The sequence below is a fragment of the Rhineura floridana genome, chromosome 4 (assembly GCF_030035675.1).
Source record: "Rhineura floridana isolate rRhiFlo1 chromosome 4, rRhiFlo1.hap2, whole genome shotgun sequence".
NCBI classification, from domain to species: domain Eukaryota; kingdom Metazoa; phylum Chordata; class Lepidosauria; order Squamata; family Rhineuridae; genus Rhineura; species Rhineura floridana.
In genome coordinates this window covers 154490928-154513222 of record NC_084483.1, presented here as the reverse complement: position 1 = coordinate 154513222, position 22295 = coordinate 154490928, and the positions used below count along the sequence as shown (strand labels likewise).

General features: G+C 42.1%; 1 protein-coding gene across 1 annotated transcript in view; it reads right to left on the bottom strand.

The window, feature by feature from the left end:
- DNAH8 (dynein axonemal heavy chain 8) overlaps window positions 1-22295 on the bottom strand; it is a 338579-nt gene that overhangs the window by 228488 nt on the left and 87796 nt on the right. Inside the window, exons 21-27 of the mRNA XM_061624897.1 lie at window positions 21887-22003; window positions 19706-19850; window positions 11515-11630; window positions 8450-8556; window positions 6707-6806; window positions 5246-5432; window positions 205-401 (exon numbers count right to left, since the gene is read on the bottom strand). Of these exons, the coding sequence (XP_061480881.1) occupies window positions 205-401; window positions 5246-5432; window positions 6707-6806; window positions 8450-8556; window positions 11515-11630; window positions 19706-19850; window positions 21887-22003 (969 nt within the window). The remainder of the gene's footprint in view (window positions 1-204; window positions 402-5245; window positions 5433-6706; window positions 6807-8449; window positions 8557-11514; window positions 11631-19705; window positions 19851-21886; window positions 22004-22295) is intronic.

Genomic DNA, 22295 nt, shown 5'->3' with positions numbered 1-22295 from the left:
GCATTTCATGATACTTTGCGATGAAAAACTAGATTGTTAACATACTGCAACTACCCCTTCGGATACAACAACAACTTTTCCTGTGTGCAGAGTCCAGAGGACTCCAATACTGAAGGATCCCATGCACTAACTTTCAACCATAAACCAGATGAGTAAAGGGATGCAATGATAAGATTGCCACTGAAGGCTCAGAATTCAGTTTACCTGAACTTTAGCATCCCTATCTTCCGTCCACAGAGCTTTATATTTTTGAAAGTCTTGGAGGGCTTCACTAGCAGCTTTCCGTACTGAATTTACCGATGAGGACAGAAGCACAACTAACTTGGAAATATCTTTGTGTTCTGCCACACCAGGATAAAAATTTCTCAGCTTTCTTGTGGGAAACATCTCTTCTGGTGGTTCTGAAAAATATCATTTGTAACGTAAAGACACAACATAATATAATGTCAAGATAACATAAGACACAACAAAAACATAAGAACATAAGAAGGGCCTGCTGGATCAGGCCAGTGGCCCATCTAGTCCAGCATCCTGTTCTCACAGTGGCCAACCAGGTGCCTGGGGGAAGCCCGCAAGCAGGACCTGAGCACAAGAACACTCTCCCCTCCTGAGGCTTCCGGCAACTGGTTTTCAGAAGCATACTGCCTCTGACTAGGGTGGCAAAGCACAGCCATCATGGCTAGTAGCCATTGATAGCCCAGTCCTCCATGAATTCGTCTAATCTTCTTTTAAAGCCATCCAAGCTGGTGGCCAATTACTGCATCTTGTGGGAGCAAATTCCATAGTTTCATAATTAGCAGAAATCTATGCTAATAAATATTACTTCTTGAGCATAAAAATCATGGCATTTAACACTATTTGTTTATTTCATAGTCCACATTTCAAAGGTACCCCTGTACATTCCTGGATTGTTGTTAGTCTCTGCCAACCCAGTGAAATAATTTATGGCTGCAGTAATGTAATTAGCAGATAGTGGCCAGCAGCCAGGCCGTACATCTGTCAGGCTTGAGTTGAGGCAAAGAGGCCTGCAACTACAGTAAGTATAAATACCAGATGGGAAGAGCCAAGACAGTGTAGGACAGACAAGTCCTGGGAGAGTCCAAAGTCAAGGTACTGGAGTTCCGATTAGGCCTGGCAGCATCAAAGACATGGGATCACAAGCTGGGCTGGCTACAAGGAGACGCAAAAGGTTGATGCTATTTCCAGTGAGAGCCTCAAGCCACTCACGGCCTTTTAAGCTCAGCGTCTGAGGCCAGGTGTTTGCAATCAGCCTGCCCTCTTTCGAGAGCTTGTGGTTCTTAAACAGGTTGACTGCCTCCAGTGTTCCAACACCCACTGGAGACTCCTCTCTGCTGGTATTAGTGTAGCTTCCTGGTCACTCTCTGAATCTGACAGGATGGCTCCAGCAGCGTCCTACTCCTTGTCTGAGGGTGAAGCATCTTGAGCTGCCTCTCTGCTGGTTCTCAGAAACTTTTTAATATAATTATACATTTTTGAGAAATAAAGACTACCAATCCAACTATTTGTGATACTGTTAATCCTACTGGCACTAGGAGAGGAAGACAATGTTGGGTTTAAACAAGCTTGCATGCTGCCCCTTTGATAGGGAGATGTTTCCTCTAACTAATATTTGGGGAATATATGTACCTGTTTACCATTATGTAATTTCCTAAAGGGTGGGGTTACCTAGCTTCTCTTTCCTTTGTAAAAGGGATTAGTAGATTCCTGCATATCCACCATTATTGAGCTTTCACTTCTAGCAGAGGCAGCATGGCAGATGCTCTTCCTGAGAGCATCATCACCAAAGACTAAATGGACTAAGACTCCTACTTTTTCCATCTAAGCTACAGCCTAGGTTTCCTGAACATATGAAAGGTCATGAGTAAATATTCTTTATCTCTTTTTACCTGAGAAGACTGTGTCTGTTGTTATTTGTGTCTGAGGAAAAGGTGGGCTGGTTGATTCTCAAAATCTGCTGTTGTTACTAAATACTTCTGCTATGAAATAGGTCTACATAATGTTCCTATTTCATTTTTAAACCAGACAATACCCATTTGGGGGTGTCCTAGTGCCCAGTGGAGAACAGACTGACGAACAGGATGTTAGAATACCTGAATAAGTTTCTTTAGTACCATGAGTGCAGTTTTCACTCTTTAAAGTGAAAGAAAACATCAGAAAAAATAATAGCAGCTGTTATTTGTCATATTGTTAACAGCTTTTCTAATATTTTAATTAATTTAAAATATTTATAGGCTGTCTTAAGGAGTAAAATTCTTTCAAGGCAGTTTCCATAATAAAATCGTAAAATGTGATATAAGGCTAACTCCCAATTTGTGCTGCTAGAGATAACCTTGGGAGTTAGCCACATAACTGAGTGGATGTCCCTATCCATTGGCCTCTATCAGTGAAGATGAGGAAACTCTACTGCTGGGGAGGCCCCCATTGCAGCCACTGAAAGCTGTGATGGATAAATGCTACCACCTGGAGCTGGCAGAACAAAAAAGGGCTCCAGATACAGAGGTGAATTCACCACGCCACACTTCCCATTAGGATTGGTGTTTAACTCAGTTAAGTTTTTGAAAAGCTAATGAAAACAGCATTTTTTCAGCCCAAAATTCAGACCGAAATTAAAATACAATACAAACTATAACAAAAAAAAACCTCAGCAGCAATAAGTAATTATCACCAAAAACCCAGCAGCAAGAGAAAAGAAATAGCATAAGGCTTATTCAAGGAAAGACAAGTCAAAGGAGACTGGCCACAATTTAAGCCTTTAGGAAAGCTTTAAAAACCTGTCAGCAAAGGCACTGCCAAGTTTGAGGGTGCTCAGACCAGGTACCTTCCAGTGTGTCCCCCACCCCCGTCCGCTTCACTTTTCCCTGTCCTTGCTGCCCTATCTTGGCTTCCCCTCCCCCTTTTCTTTTCAGCCGCTTCTGTGTTGGCCACACTCTTTTTTCCCTCCCTCCCTGGCTGGCTGGTTGCATGGCAAGCAGGCAGATAAGAGCAAGGGTGCTGGCCAGCACATGCAGTAAAGTGGTGCAAAATGAAGTACTGCACTGTACAGATCTCAACTACACAGATGGTGTCTAACTGGTTTCACTCACTGCTAAGGTCAGAAATTTTTGAAATTTAAATAGTGGGCAGCTAGAGCCTCGGGTGCTTATGGTGCCACTGCTGCTTTGCCACAGTGCTACTGGGTTGTCTTTGGGGTCATTTGTGGGTCCCCTGGCCTTTGCAGGGCCCTCTGGCCTACAGAGTCCTAAACCTGTGCCTGCTAGTTCAGCCCTAGCAACCCACTGCCTATCAGAGTTCTGTACATAGTGAGCTCCAGAGCTGTGGGACCACTAGGAAAATACCATCTGCCTCATGATCAGCAGCTTAAATGTTCTTGGAAGTAGACAAGTAAGAAGAGCCTCCACTCTCAGAGTCTCAGCAGATTGATATAGGTGAAGGCTGTCCTTCAGATAACTCCATATTATATGACATTACACTATATCTTGTTATTGTTACAAAACATCCTTCATCAACATGTAGGAAACCCTTTAGTAGTCCACAAAAATAATACAACAACGTTAAATGTGCCACTGAGCTTTGTGCCTCTTCAGAGAATGCAGAAGATCGCTTCTTTAAATCTTTGGGCATTTTGCTGAAAGCAGGGTTCAGCAGTTAACAATTACTTAAGAACAGAAAGGTGGGAAGGATTGATGATGGAGTAAAAGGAGGGTTTTTTCTGTTAGAACTAATTTGAATCACTGAGAGAATTAATTATGGTTGAGGGGAAACAATCAGGAAATCAATTCATTAAAGGTGAACAAGGAATCAGTGAAAAGATGTAGAGACAGAGAGGAATAACAGACAGAACGGTCACCCAACAGCCTCTCATACCTTCAGTAAATTTGATTTCTCCAGTTAATTGTAATACCAAAAATCACTGCTAATCACACTCAGCAAACAGCAACCAACATCTACATAGGCCAGAAACCAAGAAATAGCATCAAGATGAAATTAGTTAAAAACAGGCCAGACTGAAGAGCAAGGTGAAAGAATTACTGGTCAAGCGAGGCAGGAAAAACGAACTGACATTTGGGCAGTGGGTACTTGAGAGCTTCGTGTGAAGAGTCAATATTTCCCTTCCTCAAGCAATAGGAGGAACACATTGCCCATTTGGGTGTGTCCTAATGCCCACTAGAGATATCTATTTTGATTAATACAATTTCTCAAAGTGTAATCTCATAATCTGGTGTAATATATAGTTAGGCATACTTACCTAAGAATAAGTACTATTGAATACAGTGATTACACTGTTAGTCTTTTCTGGGGTGCTTCCAGTATTGTACAGTTTCATAGCCCCCAATTATTGCTGTGCTTTAAGGTGGAAGTAGAATAGTAACTCTGTTTCCAGGCTTCTAACACTCCATAGCCAAGTGGGTCCCCTTTCCCTAGTCCCAAATGTTGGAGTGGAGTGGGGGTGATTTTCTTTGAAACCATTGTGTATGGGAGATATGTTAAAGACCCCCTCACTGCACTTGAGATCGGCCCCTTTCCTCCTGCAATTTAAGGAGATAGAGCAAAAACTGGAGAAAAAGGCAATAGCTTGGTTTGTATATCACATTAAGCCAAGCCATGCTTCGTATAAACCTTTGTTGCAGCTCCTGGTTAGTCTGGAGACAGCTAAACCACAAGCCCAGGTTCAGACAACGCACTAAACCAAACTATGGTTTAGCTCAGGTCAGCACAGCACAGCACAGCAGCAAAATGACTGAGGAGGAGTGAAGTGGCCACAAACTCCTGTCTGGGAGCCTGCACACTCACACATTCATGCTAAGCCAACATGAACCAGCCAATGCTGTTTGGAAAAGGAAGGGTTAACATGTTAGAGGCGATTCCTTGAAACAGACAGACCATAAAGCTGGAAGCAGAGTAATCTATAAAGTCCAGAATAGCAGTGTGATAGGTCATTTACACTAGGCAAAATTGCCCAGCTATTCTATTGAAATTTAAAAAGTTAGATTTTCTGAGCTTTGGGGCAGGGGGGAGGGGAGAGAAGCTGAATGGGGAAAACATGAGAGGAGGATGTTTTATTCACAACACTGTGTAGATACTCCTTAACAAGCAAGTGAACGTAACATACTATTTCACAGTAAACGTTCAGTGTAAAAGCAGCCTGGGCCAAATGCAGTTTTAAAGAGCAATTTTGAAATTTTAGAAGAAATGGCGAAAGAAGTAGAACAAGCCATTATCTCACTTTCTTCTTTTCTTGATGCTTTCCCTCCTACTGTGCTGGGCGTTGGAGGAATGTTGCTTTCCAGGTTGGTGCTGGATTTTAGCAGGTGTTGCTGTCCCCAGTGTGCCACACCACGGCTTACATCCAGTGTCAACTGAATCATACGATTGATGGCCTGCTGGATATCATCTAAACTAGGAACCATTACCTATGCAAAACATAGATGTTTTTCATTAAGTCCAATATAACTCTCTTAAACTCAGAGAGTCAGACAGGCATTTGCCCAGGAAAGCTAAAAATAGTTAAAATGCATAAGCCCATGTAAGCAAAAATATATTCACATCACTGGTCTCATATGAACTATGAAACATTAGGACTGCAACTTCAGACCAGACTGCAGCTTCTCTTTTATGAACAGGAAAGTAAAAGTTGCCATTCTTCCTGTTCATGGAAGAGCACCCAAAATCTCATTTGAAGTTGCAGCTTTATTACACTGTGTATCAACTGCTCTTAACCACAGACTTAGTAGACAGATTTGCACCCAGGGCCAGCACCAGGCAGGCCAATGCCCTTGGGCACTAGCCTGCCCCAGGTCCTGGTACAAGCACGCACACATCACCTACCTCTACCTGTAGGGCCCCTCCTTAGGGTGGGTAGGTAGCGCTCCCTTCCACTATGTCTGGCACAGATTGTGGGAGGGAATCCCAGGCACCCCCCCACTGCCGCGCAGGCCCATGATGGCTGCTTGCAACATGCTCCACCAACCTCTCCCTTGAGATAAATGTTGGTCGCCAGGGCTAGCACCAGGCATGCTAGAGCCTGCTGTGCTAGCTGCAAGCTTGCCATCAACCAAGATAGCGGCTGAGGTTTCCCTAAGGGCCTGATGCCTCTGCTGCCATCTGGGTTGATGGCACGCATGCATGCTACATGGTGGTAGGGGCATCAGCATATTAAAGAAGCCTCCACCGCCATCTGGGTTGATGGCAGCCCTGTGTACAGCATGCGTAGCAGCAGGAGACAGGACAGAAAGGTAGTTAGAGCAAGCGAACGAATGGGCAGGCAGTCTGGAAGCTCCCTCCCTGCAATCCTTGGCAAGGAGCCTGCTGCGGATTGCTATACTCTCCCGCCCTAACAAGGTGCCCTTCAGGGGACCCTGTTGGCCATGGGGCCTTCAGCCAGGGCCCGCCCTTGCCGCCGGCCCTGTTTGCACCATCTATCTCAACTGGTTTATTTAAATCCTTTCCCCCGTCACCAACCCTCTCTGTAATTTAACTGCTATCAGCTGTCTGTAAACTTGTGAGTTCTCAGAAAGATGCTTTGCATGTGTGTTGTAAACAAATATTTTTGATCATTTCCAGATGTGGTATGTGTAGTGCACTACTTTATCTAAACCCTCAATAAACATAATGAATGGCATTGCAGAAGTCAGGATAATCAGGAGAAATTAAGGACTCCATCTTCTTGATTGCATAAATCAATTACCACATTTGGAATAGCTAAATGCACTTCAGCTTTTAGAAATGAAATAACATCTTCAGGTTTAGTAGATGTCTGAGGTAAATAGGGTGGCCGTCCAAAAGAGCTGGAGCTGAAAATGAAATGGGGAATATATTATAAAATATGCCACTACAAAATGTATTAAACAAAGCTAATGTTTTGATACAAGTTATTGATCCCATGGCTTCCCCCCCCCCTTGCTGTGTATATCCAGACACAAACAAAAATAGTAGAAAGTCTGGGGAATCAACATATTGTAGGGATTATAGTGTGTCAGACTAGGACTGGAGTAATCCTGGTTCAAATCCTTTCTTAGCCATCTGCTGATGCTGGGCTGTATGCAAACTCAGGGATACATGGATGCTGAGGACCCCTCAAGTTTTTTTTTAAAAGCCTCTGACACATGGGCTACCATCAAGAGATCCTCCTCCCAAAATACTAAAAAAGAACAGAATGTAACTACATTCCTTTAAAGCAATCCGCTTTAAAATTTGTAATTTGGCCTCCCTTACAAGGCTGCTGTGAAAATGCCTAAGAGAATTATTATTAAAGCAGCAACCAGCAAAATATTAAATAAAAAAACAGGTCCATTACACCTTTAAAATGTTCATAGAAACAGAATGGAAGGTATTCAATGAACTATTTCATAGAATCATAGAGCTGCATGGGCCTATAAAGGCCATTGAGTCCAACCCCCTGCTCAATGCAGAAATTTGAGCTAGAGCAACTTTCCTCCCCCTGCGTGTGCCCAGCATCATCCTCAAAACTGCTAAGGAGGGTTGGGGAAACTCACACAAATTTAGGGAGTGTGCGGGGGGGGGAGAGAAGGAGAGAACATTCTGTCGTGCAAGGAGAATCCTTGTGCTGATGAAACAATCTCATTAGTGCTACCTTAAATACAATCCATTGTCTAAAATAACTCTTCACTAAGACCAGTGTCAACATAAAATGTTTTTTTTAAAAACTGCAGTACAAACCTAAGTGCAAAGCATAGGTTCAAGAGAAGGAATGGTTATAATGACTACACCTGGACATAGCTTTTGTTATTCACTATCTTGACTGATTATACTGAATTTAGGTCTTGCATAGTGAGGAAAAAAAGCTTTCCAAGTAGTCAGGGAGTGGTGGGGCATATTCTTAGAGATATCACATGACACCTTTTGGCTAATCCTAAAAGGGCTTGGAAATTACATTCTGATAAGTGCCATTTACAGTCACGTCATCATCCCCTCTGTTATAAAACTCCTTTCTAGTAGTTCAGAATAATGAGGTATGCTCACAGAGGGGTCACAACTTTACTCCATAGTCCAATCTAAGGATGGGCCAAAATTACATCAAGGGGCACAATTTTCATCTACACAGTCCATTCTATGCGAGTAGGGAAATTTGACCCAGGTGGGAGCTTGGGAGGACAAGACATGAGGCCATCAGTAAGGTTCAAAAAGGGCTAGAACTTCTGGAGTTTGGTTAAAGGTATGACTTCAAATGATTTAAGAATTGAATATTAGAAATGAGTATTGAAGACTCCATAGTTTCACAACAAGAAAGTTAAATGTGAAGAAGAATTCAGCTGGAATTTCCTCATTCATGTTTTTCTGCTACTGACAAAAAAAGTACAAGTATTTTGTCAGTTGCAAGAGAACGGGGCAGAGGAGAAAAAGAAAACCCATTTCAAGATTTAGCAAGTTGAAATGTCAGCCTGTGTGAAATTTCCTTCACCACACATACCTTGAAACAAATATTCGCTTTTTAACGGCATCCAAGGATAATCGAGTAGCTTTCTGTAGGCTGTCTAGCAACTGATGACTAAAATATGCAACTACCTCTTTGCATTCCTGCAATTCATAAAAACAGATTCTTGTTAAATGCATCCCAGGGAAAAGCCAGCACTACACCTCTCTAAACTTTGTTTCTTCAAGCCAATGGACCAGTTTTCTATTTACTACTAAGTGGTTACACCCAGTTCTTATGTTTTTAATTACTTATTTGTAATTGTTTTGATTGATAATTTTAACATTGCTTGTAAACCACTTAGAGGGTCTGTCACAATCAAGCGGTATATAAATTTTATTAAGTAAAAATAAAAAATAACATCCTTGGGATAAAGTAAGAGATTGTTTTAATGCAAAACAAAGATGCTGCAGACTAGTCAATTTCACATTAGCAAAGCAAAGACACGGGCTTGTCAGTTTATTGTTAGTACAGTAGGGCCCCGCTTTTCGGTGGCCCGCTTTTTGGCGGTCCGCTAATACAGCGGTTTTCAATTAGAGTAAGCCCCACTCATACAGTGCTTGTTCCACTTTTACGGTGTTTTTCACGCTTCAGGTGCCATTCTATTGAAGGAGTTCTGCTTTTCAGCAGGTTTCGCTTTTAGGCGGGGGTCTGGAATATAACTCACCGTATGAGTGGGGCCTTACTGTAAAGCAAACACATAGGCCAGTCAGTTTCACATCAATGAAGCAAAAAGCACGCGGAGGAAAGCAAAGACATGGGTTGTGAAGCAAAGACATAGGCCATTCAATTTCAAGTTAGCAAAGCAAAGATGCAGACTGGTGAATTTCAGATTAGCAAAGCAAAGTTTGATGTGCTTTTTTTTATTTTAAATCCAGTGTCGGGAAAAGCTGGAGAAACTAGCAGTATTCAGGATCGGTCCACAAAGATAGTGAACCTGCGGACTATCAGGAAGTCTGGTGCCAAATTTGATTTCAGTGAAATTCTCAATCATCCCTACCCCAGACCAGACATCCTCAGAGGCAGAGCCCTCTTCCAAAACAGCCTTGAAGAAAAGATGTATCCATGGTCTGTTCCACATGGAGTTGCAGGCATCAGAGCCTGTATTTCGTCATCCAAGCCCCAAGGAGATACCTTTGCCACCAAACTCTGATGATTGATCCACAGACTCTTCAGAAGAGCCCTGAAACAGCTTGAAACCACAGAAGAAGCCAACAGCTGTAGAAGAAGGAACCAGCCCTTTAACTGATCGGATGCAGCATGCAGGAGATAGGACCTCAGGTCTACAAATACCTAGCCCAGGCTATATAGAACTGTCAATTGTGTTGTGCTGTGTGTAATTTGTGTGCTTAATTTAGTTTAAAGCAACACCACAGCAGCAGAGTAACAGCAGATGTTGAAATGCGAGTCTGCCAGCATGTGCGTGCGTTTGCCTAAGAAAGCAGGCTTTTACCCTGCGTCAGCATCACTGAGACTGGAGACTTAGTAAAATAAGAAAAGCTACTTTATTTAGATAAATACATAATAGATAGAAAAGGCATACCTAGTTCTAACTAGCTAAGTTGGAGGCATAACTCCCAGGTGTAGGAGTCAGCCCCATGCTCGGAGAGAGAGCAGAGACAAAGGGATGTCTCCTCTCTCCTGGACAGCTGGAGGACAAAGGAATGGAAAGGGCAGAAGGAGGAGGGGCAGGTAAGCTTCCCTAAAGACGTCACAGTCTAGCAACAGAAGGAAGTCAGTCAGAGCATCACAAGTAAAAGGTAAACAAGCCTGTCCATCTGGAGGACCCTAGCTCTATCTTCCCTCTGGAGCATAAACAAAAGAACAAAACAGGAGTTGCTCTTGCCCCACTTCCAACAAATTGCTCCAGTACACTAGGTATCTTTTGCCTCAGCTGCAGGATCATTAAGAGTGGCCCAGAAACCCACACCTTGGTCACTCTTCAAGGTGCAGATCCTGACTTGCCTTTCTGTCTACCTGGAACCCTGGGGCTACTGATCTTCTCCCTTGCTTAGTCTCGATGGTGGGCATCCCCATGGATCATGTTCAGGACAAAAAGCTACAATCCCATTAACACTCCCAGGTACCTCCTGCTGAATTCAACTGGACTTCCTACCAAGTCAACATGAAAAGAATTGGGATGCAAGTGTCCTAATCATGTGGATAGTGCATCCTCACAGATTAAATGAACAAACATGCTCCAGTGTAAATGAAAAAACTAACAGTAAGTGCACCATTTTTATCAATCAAATATGAATTGCTCTTTACATTTGCACATTATCACAAAAGTAAAATATTGTAGAAGAACAGCCATAAACCCTCAGCTGTGATTTGCATTTGTGTGCTCTGGACTACAGTAGAGGTCATTGATATAAGGCACTCCAGAAGACCTGGGCAGTTATCATGAAGCCTTTGCCTGACCTGATATATAACATGGTTAGCTTGAAGTTTTTTAATGATGAGTGTGAGGGATGAAGTAACCACACACTCTTGTCTTGTCACACTGTAGCAGTTATGTTAGATTAGAAACCAGGCTGATGGGAAGTGACTTACAAAAAGAGTACTTTAAGGAAGAGTTGTGAGAGTTTGTGAACACTTAGGGTCTAACTAGTATAACAGCAGACCCATGTTTTAGAACATGCGACACCATTCAACAAATATAAAATGTGAGGGAGACTGGGAATAATTCCATGAAAGAAGGGGTGGGCAGGAGGGGAATGCTGAACTTTTCCCCCACACACAAAGATACCAATGCTTCCCCACTCCCAGTTGCTTTTCTCCTAGTGAGGCTCCAAGATCAGAAATAAGACCTCTTTTTTCAAGAGAAAAGTGAGCAGGATGAAATGATTTCAGCAGTCCCTTCCACCCTCCACTTCTCCATTTTGAATCACAGCAGCAGAAACCTTATGAGCTACAATTGCATTTGGTTTGCTTAATTAAAGCAACATTGCACCATAGAATATGTTCTTGGAAAGCTAAATGACATTGGAGAGTTGTCTTTACAATTTGTGTGACAGCTTTCTAAATCATTTTCTGTTCAGTTTCAGTTAACAACAAAATACCTTTTTAAACTCATCTTCCTTCTCACTGTCCTCAGCATCCTCACTACTGAGCATAACTGAAGATCCAGAAGTGGTCTTCTCCTCTGATGAACTTCCAAATGCTACATGCTTCCCTTCTGTTGGAAATAAAATGTAATTTCATTAAATTGGTAGTCCTGTGCAGAAGTTTATACTAAAGACTGTACATACGGTGAAAGAATAGGGATTGCATCAGCATGCCCACCCTTGCCTCTGCCAGTCATTCATGCGCTCAGCTGAATATTTCCGTAAGGTCTTACATAGGTAAAGCCCCATACATATGGGTCTTATCCCTTCAACCATTACACCACAAAACTGAGGTTAACAGGTCATGTGGACTGAGCATTTGCAGAGCAGGCCCTATGCATATAAGCCCCTCTACAAATGTTAACTCAAATATATAAATGCCAGGCAATGTCTGGGTGGGAGCAACATAGGAGGCAGGGCAAGCCAGATTGATCCCAATCCCTCACCATGTGTATAGAAGCCATGGTTCACACCTAACCCCACTTTGTGCCCCACCATGGTGCCAAACGTTACCCCTGAATGATGGCTCCAGCTTGCCAGTTTCCCTTACCTGTATTTGTTCTAACATGCCACAGACTATTCACCTTGGAGGCCTACTGCATATACAGATACATCCTGGCTTGAGATTTATGCCCTCATGGATTTTTTTAGAGCCAGCAACAGCTCACCAGATGCTGTTGGAACTGCAATACTTTTGAGAGCCCAGGTCACTCTCTTGGAGTGAAACCATTCCTGGGCGCCTGACCTTTCACAAAGAAAAGAGAACACTTCCTGGGCTACTGCTGGCTTATCTGGGATCAGATGTATTATGGAAAAGTGCCCCTTTCTATCACTCTGGATTTGGCCCTCTAAACCTGATTCACTTTCATTCAGCTGAGGATGATGATGGAAGCTATTACCTGTCCCATCAGAACTGCTCTCACCTATTGTCTGATGGCTATCCACTCATGATGGCTATGTTGGGCTGGTGACCAGTAGGCATTACTGTCTCTAGTAGTTTTCCATGAAGCCTGCAAGTGTGAAGACGTAACTGTGGTTAAGGGGGAGTTATGTCTATGCTCTGTCTGGGAACGGACTGCCAGGGCCGTTGCTATGGTAGCCATCTGATAGCGACTGGAAAAGTTCTAACAGAGTCTGTGTGTTGTCGTCTTCTGAATTATGCCTCTGAGCTGAGAGGCTGTCTTTTGTGTTTATCTATGGAGAGGGATGTACCAGAAGAGGGGGTGACTGAAGAATCTCTACATGTATTTACTCTTAAGCCTCTGGCCTTAATGTCTTTCAATAAAGACTCTTAACATGCTCTGAAGAAGTTTCTTGCTCAACTTAACTCCAACGTAATGTATGCTGTTTCACACAACAATGCACACACACCAACAGTGGTAGCAGAGAATGGTTGCGCTCCACAGCGCATTACACCGGAGTAAGTTGCTGGTCTGAATGGCAGATGGAGTTCCAGAGAAGGCAGCTTGATTGATTGAACCAGACGGAGGTGAGCAACATGGCTGTAAACCTGTCTGGGGGAGGCTTGCCGATGGAACGACTTAATGAAAAGAATTATGGCAGCTGGAAGCCGAGGATGAGGGCTTTGCTGATAACAGAGGATTTATGGGACGTTATAGATGAAAAACCCCCGGCGGTACTGACCACGGCCTGGAAGCGTCGAGACCAGAGGGCGCAGGCGTTTATAATCTTGGCTCTATCGGATTCTCAACTGATGTGTGTGAGAGATGAGCCATCAGCTAAACAGATGTGGGACGCGTTGCAGGATTTGTCCCAGGAATGGCAGCGGAGGCAGGAGGCGCAGAGAGCCCAGCCGATGGAAGCTGTCAGAAGCAAGGAGGAGAAATGTGCCGAACCGGAGCAGGCTGTCGAAAGCAGACAGGAAAACAAGCGGGAGCAGCAGCGGCTGAAGTCTTGTTTTGCCAGTGGGGCTCGTGGGCATCTCCGAAAAGATTGTGCAGTCAAGCGAAACTCCAGGGACGGAGGCTTGAAGCAGGGAAGTGTGAACTTTGTTTATAAACAGAAGTCTAAAGACTTGGAACAAATTAACTTTATTCTTGACAGCAGAGCAAGCCATATATTAATTAAAGACAGGAGTCTGTTTTACATGTCTACAGATGAGTAGGACTTTGTTTTACTTGCTGATGGATCACGGAAATCCGTAAAAGCTAAAGGTCTGGTGAGATTTAATAAACTTGGGATAATGTCAGAATGTTTGTTTGTTCCAGAATTGGCTCATAATATTTTATCAGTTCAAAAACTGATGGCTTCTGGATATTGTATCACATTTGATAGAGGGAAATGTTTTCTGCAGAAAAGAGGCAAAGTTGTCTGTCAGGGATTCATGACACAGGGGCAGTTTAGAATGACCATGGGTGTGAAGTGTGCTGATGTCTTGAGTTTAATGGGGCGGAAAGGGAATGAACGCCAGAGCTGTAAAAAGACAGCTGTAAAAGGCACACAGTCAGTGTTTACTGCTGACATGGAATCTTCATGCAATGCAATCAGGTTAATGCCTAAGAGAGTGCAAAGCAGCCGGGTACACATTCCACAGGGAAAAAGAAGAGGCAGGCTTGCACCCAGAGCACCACGAGGGTTTGTTTGGATTCCAGAAACACAGCAGTTAATTCTGAGCAGAAGCATTAAAGTCTCAGAAAAGCCTTGGGATCAAAGGGAGACAGTCCGTCTTACAGGAACAAATGACACACAAACACAATCACAGAAATTTAAGCCAGATGTTGACATTAAAGTGGAAGGTACACAAATTCCTCTCAGAGATGCTTTGCATGAGCTCATTTGTGGAAAACGCAGATCGAAGAAACGAAAAGCTGAGGAAATGGAAGCTCCTGCACAGGTTGTGCCAAGCACAAGCACAAATGGGGGGGCAGAGAGAGCCGAGGCTCTGGTTCCTTTAAGACGCTCCACGAGAGCGAATTTAGGCAAACCGCCTGACAGATTTACTGTGGGATTAATAACAAGTCCTGGCATGAATAAAGTTGTAGACATGGATCCTGAGACACTTTATTTGACATGTGTTGAACCAAAGTTTGAGTGAATAAAGTTTTGAACTGTACTGAGATGTAAGTTTGAACTGTACTGAACCGAAAATGTTTGACTGTATGACTATGTATTATGGAGATGTATTCCATGTGTATTTTGCAGTCTTAATGGAAAAAAGGGAGGCTGTTGGACTGGTGACCAGTAGGCATTACTGTCTCTAGTAGTTTTCCATGAAGCCTGCAAGTGTGAAGACGTAACTGTGGTTAAGGGGGAGTTATGTCTATGCTCTGTCTGGGAACGGACTGCCAGGGCCGTTGCTATGGTAGCCATCTGATAGCGACTGGAAAAGTTCTAACAGAGTCTGTGTGTTGTCGTCTTCTGAATTATGCCTCTGAGCTGAGAGGCTGTCTTTTGTGTTTATCTATGGAGAGAGATGTACCAGAAGGGGGGTGACTGAAGAATCTCTACATGTATTTACTCTTAAGCCTCTGGCCTTAATGTCTTTCAATAAAGACTCTTAACATGCTCTGAAGAAGTTTCTTGCTCAACTTAACTCCAACGTAATGTATGCTGTTTCACACAACAATGCACACACACCAACAGTGGTAGCAGAGAATGGTTGCGCTCCACAGCGCATTACACCGGAGTAAGTTGCTGGTCTGAATGGCAGATGGAGTTCCAGAGAAGGCAGCTTGATTGATTGAACCAGACGGAGGTGAGCAACATGGCTGTAAACCTGTCTGGGGGAGGCTTGCCGATGGAACGACTTAATGAAAAGAATTATGGCAGCTGGAAGCCGAGGATGAGGGCTTTGCTGATAACAGAGGATTTATGGGACGTTATAGATGAAAAACCCCCGGCGGTACTGACCACGGCCTGGAAGCGTCGAGACCAGAGGGCGCAGGCGTTTATAATCTTGGCTCTATCGGATTCTCAACTGATGTGTGTGAGAGATGAGCCATCAGCTAAACAGATGTGGGACGCGTTGCAGGATTTGTCCCAGGAATGGCAGCGGAGGCAGGAGGCGCAGAGAGCCCAGCCGATGGAAGCTGTCAGAAGCAAGGAGGAGAAATGTGCCGAACCGGAGCAGGCTGTCGAAAGCAGACAGGAAAACAAGCGGGAGCAGCAGCGGCTGAAGTCTTGTTTTGCCAGTGGGGCTCGTGGGCATCTCCGAAAAGATTGTGCAGTCAAGCGAAACTCCAGGGACGGAGGCTTGAAGCAGGGAAGTGTGAACTTTGTTTATAAACAGAAGTCTAAAGACTTGGAACAAATTAACTTTATTCTTGACAGCGGAGCAAGCCATATATTAATTAAAGACAGGAGTCTGTTTTACATGTCTACAGATGAGCAGGACTTTGTTTTACTTGCTGATGGATCACGGAAATCCGTAAAAGCTAAAGGTCTGGTGAGATTTAATAAACTTGGGATAATGTCAGAATGTTTGTTTGTTCCAGAATTGGCTCATAATATTTTATCAGTTCAAAAACTGATGGCTTCTGGATATTGTATCACATTTGATAGAGGGAAATGTTTTCTGCAGAAAAGAGGCAAAGTTGTCTGTCAGGGATTCATGACACAGGGGCAGTTTAGAATGACCATGGGTGTGAAGTGTGCTGATGTCTTGAGTTTAATGGGGCGGAAAGGGAATGAACGCCAGAGCTGTAAAAAGACAGCTGTAAAAGGCACACAGTCAGTGTTTACTGCTGACATGGAATCTTCATGCAATGCAATCAGGTTAATGCCTAAGAGAGTGCAAAGCAGCCGGGTACACATTCCACAGGGAAAAAGAAGAGGCAGGCTTGCACCCAGAGCACCACGAGGGTTTGTTTGGATTCCAGAAACACAGCAGTTAATTCTGAGCAGAAGCATTAAAGTCTCAGAAAAGCCTTGGGATCAAAGGGAGACAGTCCGTCTTACAGGAACAAATGACACACAAACACAATCACAGAAATTTAAGCCAGATGTTGACATTAAAGTGGAAGGTACACAAATTCCTCTCAGAGATGCTTTGCATGAGCTCATTTGTGGAAAACGCAGATCGAAGAAACGAAAAGCTGAGGAAATGGAAGCTCCTGCACAGGTTGTGCCAAGCACAAGCACAAATGGGGGGGCAGAGAGAGCCGAGGCTCTGGTTCCTTTAAGACGCTCCACGAGAGCGAATTTAGGCAAACCGCCTGACAGATTTACTGTGGGATTAATAACAAGTCCTGGCATGAATAAAGTTGTAGACATGGATCCTGAGACACTTTATTTGACATGTGTTGAACCAAAGTTTGAGTGAATAAAGTTTTGAACTGTACTGAGATGTAAGTTTGAACTGTACTGAACTGAAAATGTTTGACTGTATGACTATGTATTATGGAGATGTATTCCATGTGTATTTTGCAGTCTTAATGGAAAAAAGGGAGGCTGTTGGACTGGTGACCAGTAGGCATTACTGTCTCTAGTAGTTTTCCATGAAGCCTGCAAGTGTGAAGACGTAACTGTGGTTAAGGGGGAGTTATGTCTATGCTCTGTCTGGGAACGGACTGCCAGGGCCGTTGCTATGGTAGCCATCTGATAGCGACTGGAAAAGTTCTAACAGAGTCTGTGTGTTGTCGTCTTCTGAATTATGCCTCTGAGCTGAGAGGCTGTCTTTTGTGTTTATCTATGGAGAGAGATGTACCAGAAGGGGGGTGACTGAAGAATCTCTACATGTATTTACTCTTAAGCCTCTGGCCTTAATGTCTTTCAATAAAGACTCTTAACATGCTCTGAAGAAGTTTCTTGCTCAACTTAACTCCAACGTAATGTATGCTGTTTCACACAACAACGCACACACACCAACAGGCTATACTCTGCCTCCATGGTTAGAGGTGCTTCTGAATACCAATTCCTGCTTCTGAATACCAATTGCTAGAAACCACAGGAGGGGAGAATACTGTTGTTTTCAGATCCCACTTGCAGGCTTCTCATAGGCAACTAGTTGGCTATTATGAGAACAGGATGCCAGCCTAGATAGACCACTGGCCTGATCCAGCAGGTTGTTCCTATGTTCTTATTCTTTAGGATCAACTGACCCACATTCAGTTGCTCTTTGCATGGAGCCCTTCACTTCAGTCTTCAAATTTCCCATTTGAATATTTGCCACTACCATCAAGATCTACACTTGTGATGGCTCCACTCATGCTTGTACTTGCACTTCAAGGTGGGCATATAGTTTTAACTTCTGCATGGGCCTCCTAAATATAATAATGTCCTTTAAATCCTCTGTTTCCTTTTATCTGTAAACATAATTCCTGTCTTGTATCTAACAGCATTTTAACACCTCTGGAATCTGGATGCATTTTAAAGAAGTTGAACTGAGCCCTCAGTTATCATGGAATTATATATGCTTATCAAGAATATAACGCTTTTTTAAAATAAAACAAAAAACCCCATTTCCATCGGAGTTAATGAGAATTCAGAGGAATGTCTACTGTCATAATCAACACAGAGTTACAATCCTGTGGAAATCATTGGCCTAATTCTCTGTTGGATTACAGCCATTATGAATATATGCCAATCAGATGATATGAACAAACATTGTTCTTTTCCTAAGTTATATTGAATGATTGCCCTTTTCTGCAGATGGAAAGATATCAAGCTCATTGTGTTAACTAATGAAAGTAAATAAAACCTTACAATGGGAGACAAAGAAGCATACAAGCAGATATCAAATCTAATACCGGTTTGATTGAGTTATGTATAGACACCACTGCATTGCCATCAAAAGGGAATTTTCTATATAATGTCACATCTCCAAATAAATTTCTCATTTCACGTCAGTATTCAGTCAAGGATCCAACGCACCAAATGACTAATTTTGTGAGTCCAAGGGGAGGAGGACGTGTTTTTCCTCAAGCAATAGCTCCCACCCCCAAGGCAAGCTTTTTAAAACTAACAACAGGAGTGTATGTGCCTCAACTGTCTAAGATGTACTCTGGTTCATGGAAACACTCTGTATGACAAAAACAGCAGCAGTCCTGGTGTCAGATGTGAAATCCATAGCAACTATGAGAGGGGCTGATGAAAATCCTGACATCATACTAATAGAGATGGGTCAAGACAAAACTGCAAAGATCAGAGAACCAGAAGAAGATTCCTCAATGCAGAAGGATCACATTACTATTTGATACTAGAGGTAAAGGCCTTGGGAGTGAAGGGATTCCCTGTCTCATCTACTGCCTATTCCTTTGTGAGATTCTAGCTGTTCCTGTGTGGGGTTGCTAGCCTTCCTGTTCCAGTGGGCTCCTGTGTCTCTACAAGCTACTGGACACACACTTGCGTATGATGGGAATATAGCATGGAGGAACATTACCCCTGCTGCTTTGCTATCTGTCATTTAGCTTTCAAAAGACAGAGGAGTCCTGCTGGGAGAAGATGTTCGGCAACTCTGTTCACCTGTCCTGTTCCCAGAATTCACTCTTCCTCACACTGTTCAATAGAATTTTGTTACAGCTGTTTTTTCTTGTCAGTGGGATTTAACTGCTAGGGATTCCTTCTCTGACCCACTGATTCTTCCTCAGAGCAGCTGGCCTCTGGATCCCACACTGAATGGGAGGTGGTGTCCTAGGGACTGCACTGCTGCTGGTATTAAGTTGAGCCACTTCACAGTCCAGCATGGATAAGGAGGCAGGCTCCTCACAAACCTACCAGTTATTGCTGGTGTGATGAATGGGTCGGGGAGGATAATGAGAGGCAACAATAATCACATTCAGGCAATGAAGAAAATTAGCAGAGTAGGGGAGTGTAGGGGCTGCGTGCTTCTGTGGAACAGGGGCCAGAATCAATATAATCTCTTTCTATAATACTATTTTTAAGTGTATATCTCTTTCAGAATATTTTTCATTGTTTTTGTTGTATTTTGTGTATGACATAGGGGTTTTTAAATGTTAAGTTTAGAAATGTTTTAAAATAAATGTCACTTCTAGAACAGTAAAAAAAAATCCCCTTATAATCCTTGACAGTAAAGAATCTTACACATTCCTCTACTCTTGTACAAACTAATTATATATCCACCACAGACAGAGGCAAAGAAGCTTTATATAAATAAGAAATTCTTCTTGGTTCCCTTGCACATTTCACACAGGGATTCTTGATTAAGGAGACACACAATGAAAAATACCTTGTGTTGGATATCTTCTTAGAGGTGATCTTTTAACACGCTTAACTTCATAAATTTGCTCAAATATAGATATCAGTTCCTGTACAGCATCTTCTACATGTCTACTTTTGTTGTTTAATATTTCAGCCCATTCTTTGGTGCATACCTGTTCATCATATAGAGTAAGAATGTTTACTATACTGTAGTAGTGAGTGGGGGAGAATCGAAGCATTTGACCAAGTTTGTAATTCCATTACTTAATACCAAAAACATATCACAACAAATAACTTATTTTAAAATGTATTTAATTACTTATAAATATATATAAGTTTGGATACTGAAAAGTTTTAACTTTCATTTACATTGATCACTTCTGAATATGGAGAATCAATTATCTTGTATTTACCAATACCAGTATTTTTATATTGTTATTTAGAATGTGAAGTGATTTAAACTGGAACAAATCTTCTCGCCTTAAAATATGAACAATCATCCTTAACATGCTGCTCTTATTCTTCAAAAAGATACTTGTCAACTAATCATATAAGAATTGAGTTCCTATGGTGACTGTCAAGGTTTACCACCTTACAGGGACCTTACTGAACCCAATATTGAACAAACTGCTAAGACTAATGTTAGACTACCAAGACAAAGGCACCTGTTGTTTCACTTGAGTAATATGAAAAACACTGATACATGAAACAGCAGGATCCTCAGCTTCTGCTAAAATTTCATTTCTTCAGCCTTCAGTTTCTGACCTACAGGAACATGCTTCAAGGCCAGTTAGCAGCTTGCTTGAATAGACAAATACGATATTGCTGTGGATGCCAACAAAATCTTACAAATCTTCCCTCTTTTCTGTTGTAACAAGTATCTCAGAGTTTAGATCTGGCACTTAATTTCCCCAGCCAGAAGTTGCCATGTTCTTTTGGATCTAGCTGTTCCAGATCATAGACATCTAGATTCTCAGCATTCAAGCCAGGGTCCTGAGTAGGAATGTGACTGAATTTCACAAAATTCAAAATTGACACTGGATTTCCTATTTATTCTTTTTTGTGTGTGCTCGCAGATCGGGTTTTTTTCTAGCAGTTTTCCATGGCTGAAGTGGATTTTTTTTTAAAAAAATCACCTCAAAAATATCAATATTAATATTGATATTTCATATAAAATATCACTACTTTTAAAAAAATCTATGAAAAAGTGATATTTTAAAAAACTGATATTAATATCTATATTTTTGCAGAAAAATGAATTGGTATTCATAGCAAACACCAAACATTGATCCCTGATGAAGCAGTACTGGAAAGAAGTTTGACAGAGCAAAAACTGAACTGGCATTGAAATGCGGATCCCATCCCTTGTCCGGAGAATTTGAGTACTTTTGACAACCCAGGAACTGGGTAATCCACTATGAAGCTGACAGAGTCTGACAGCCAGCTGTTTAAGGAGAACATCTCAATTTAGAGTAACGTGGGAAAACAGTAACATAAAACCTGGACAGTCTGTTAGACAGACACATACTATGCAGTGGAGAAACATACATTTAGAATGCTGTAAAATCTCAGTTAACAAAGTAGATGCGCTCCTGGACATTACTTCTTTAACATAACCTTTGGTACCAGAGGAAGGAGAACATGGAAACTCGCTCATAAATAGTGGGGGCAGCTTCATATGAGCTTTAAAGAGTGCCTACCTGGCACCAACCCCCTCCCCTCTCCTTTTTCTCCTGTGAATCGTATTGGATCCTTTTCTCCCCAATGCTGGGAGAAAGCAAGAGAGCTCTTTAATGCAAAGCAAACACACAGGCTTGTCAGTTTCACCCTAGCAAAGCAAAAGCACAGGCGTGTCAGTTTATTGATAGCAAAGCAAAAACACAGGCTGGTCAGTGTCAACTTAAAGCTAAGGCACAAGCTTGAAGGTTTATCCATAGCAGAGCAAAGGTGGTCAGTTTCACCTTAAAAAAAGCCTTCCTTAAAAGGAGTTTGGTTGCTGGAGGATAAGTTAACTAAGGTATTACTATATACAATTCTTTATTAGTTCAGAGGAAAACCTCATGATTCAACTATATCAGATTATTCACTTTCACTTAAATTTTACTACATTCTAATCAATAACATTGTCATACACACAATGTGACAAATAAAAATGCCTATAAAATATAATTGTTGCATTTATTTATCTTTTTAAGAAACCTGTGGTCACCTCATTGCGTGCCAGTAAATCCTCCACTTTTGTTGCATTGTCTGGTAGTACAAGCAAAAGAGTATTTGCTATATCTTTCATTGTTAAATCAATCTGCATTTCACATAAGTCGTTAATCTATAAAAATAAAACGATAATTAATAAAATGCTGATTTCTTTCAAGGGTTACACAACAATATTATTTAGGGAATCCACCTTTCTGTAGCAATTAGCAATTTTTAAAAAGAATCCCCATGAAAATTTGTCAGCATTTTAGTGAGATTTTCTTCTAATAACCACATTTTTGCATGCAGTTTTGACTAATGTACACATTTTGCAAGCTTTTTTGCAAGCTAATAGTATGCATTTTTGTACGTTATTTTCACTAATATATTCATTTTTATGCACACTTTCTCATAATCTAAGGATT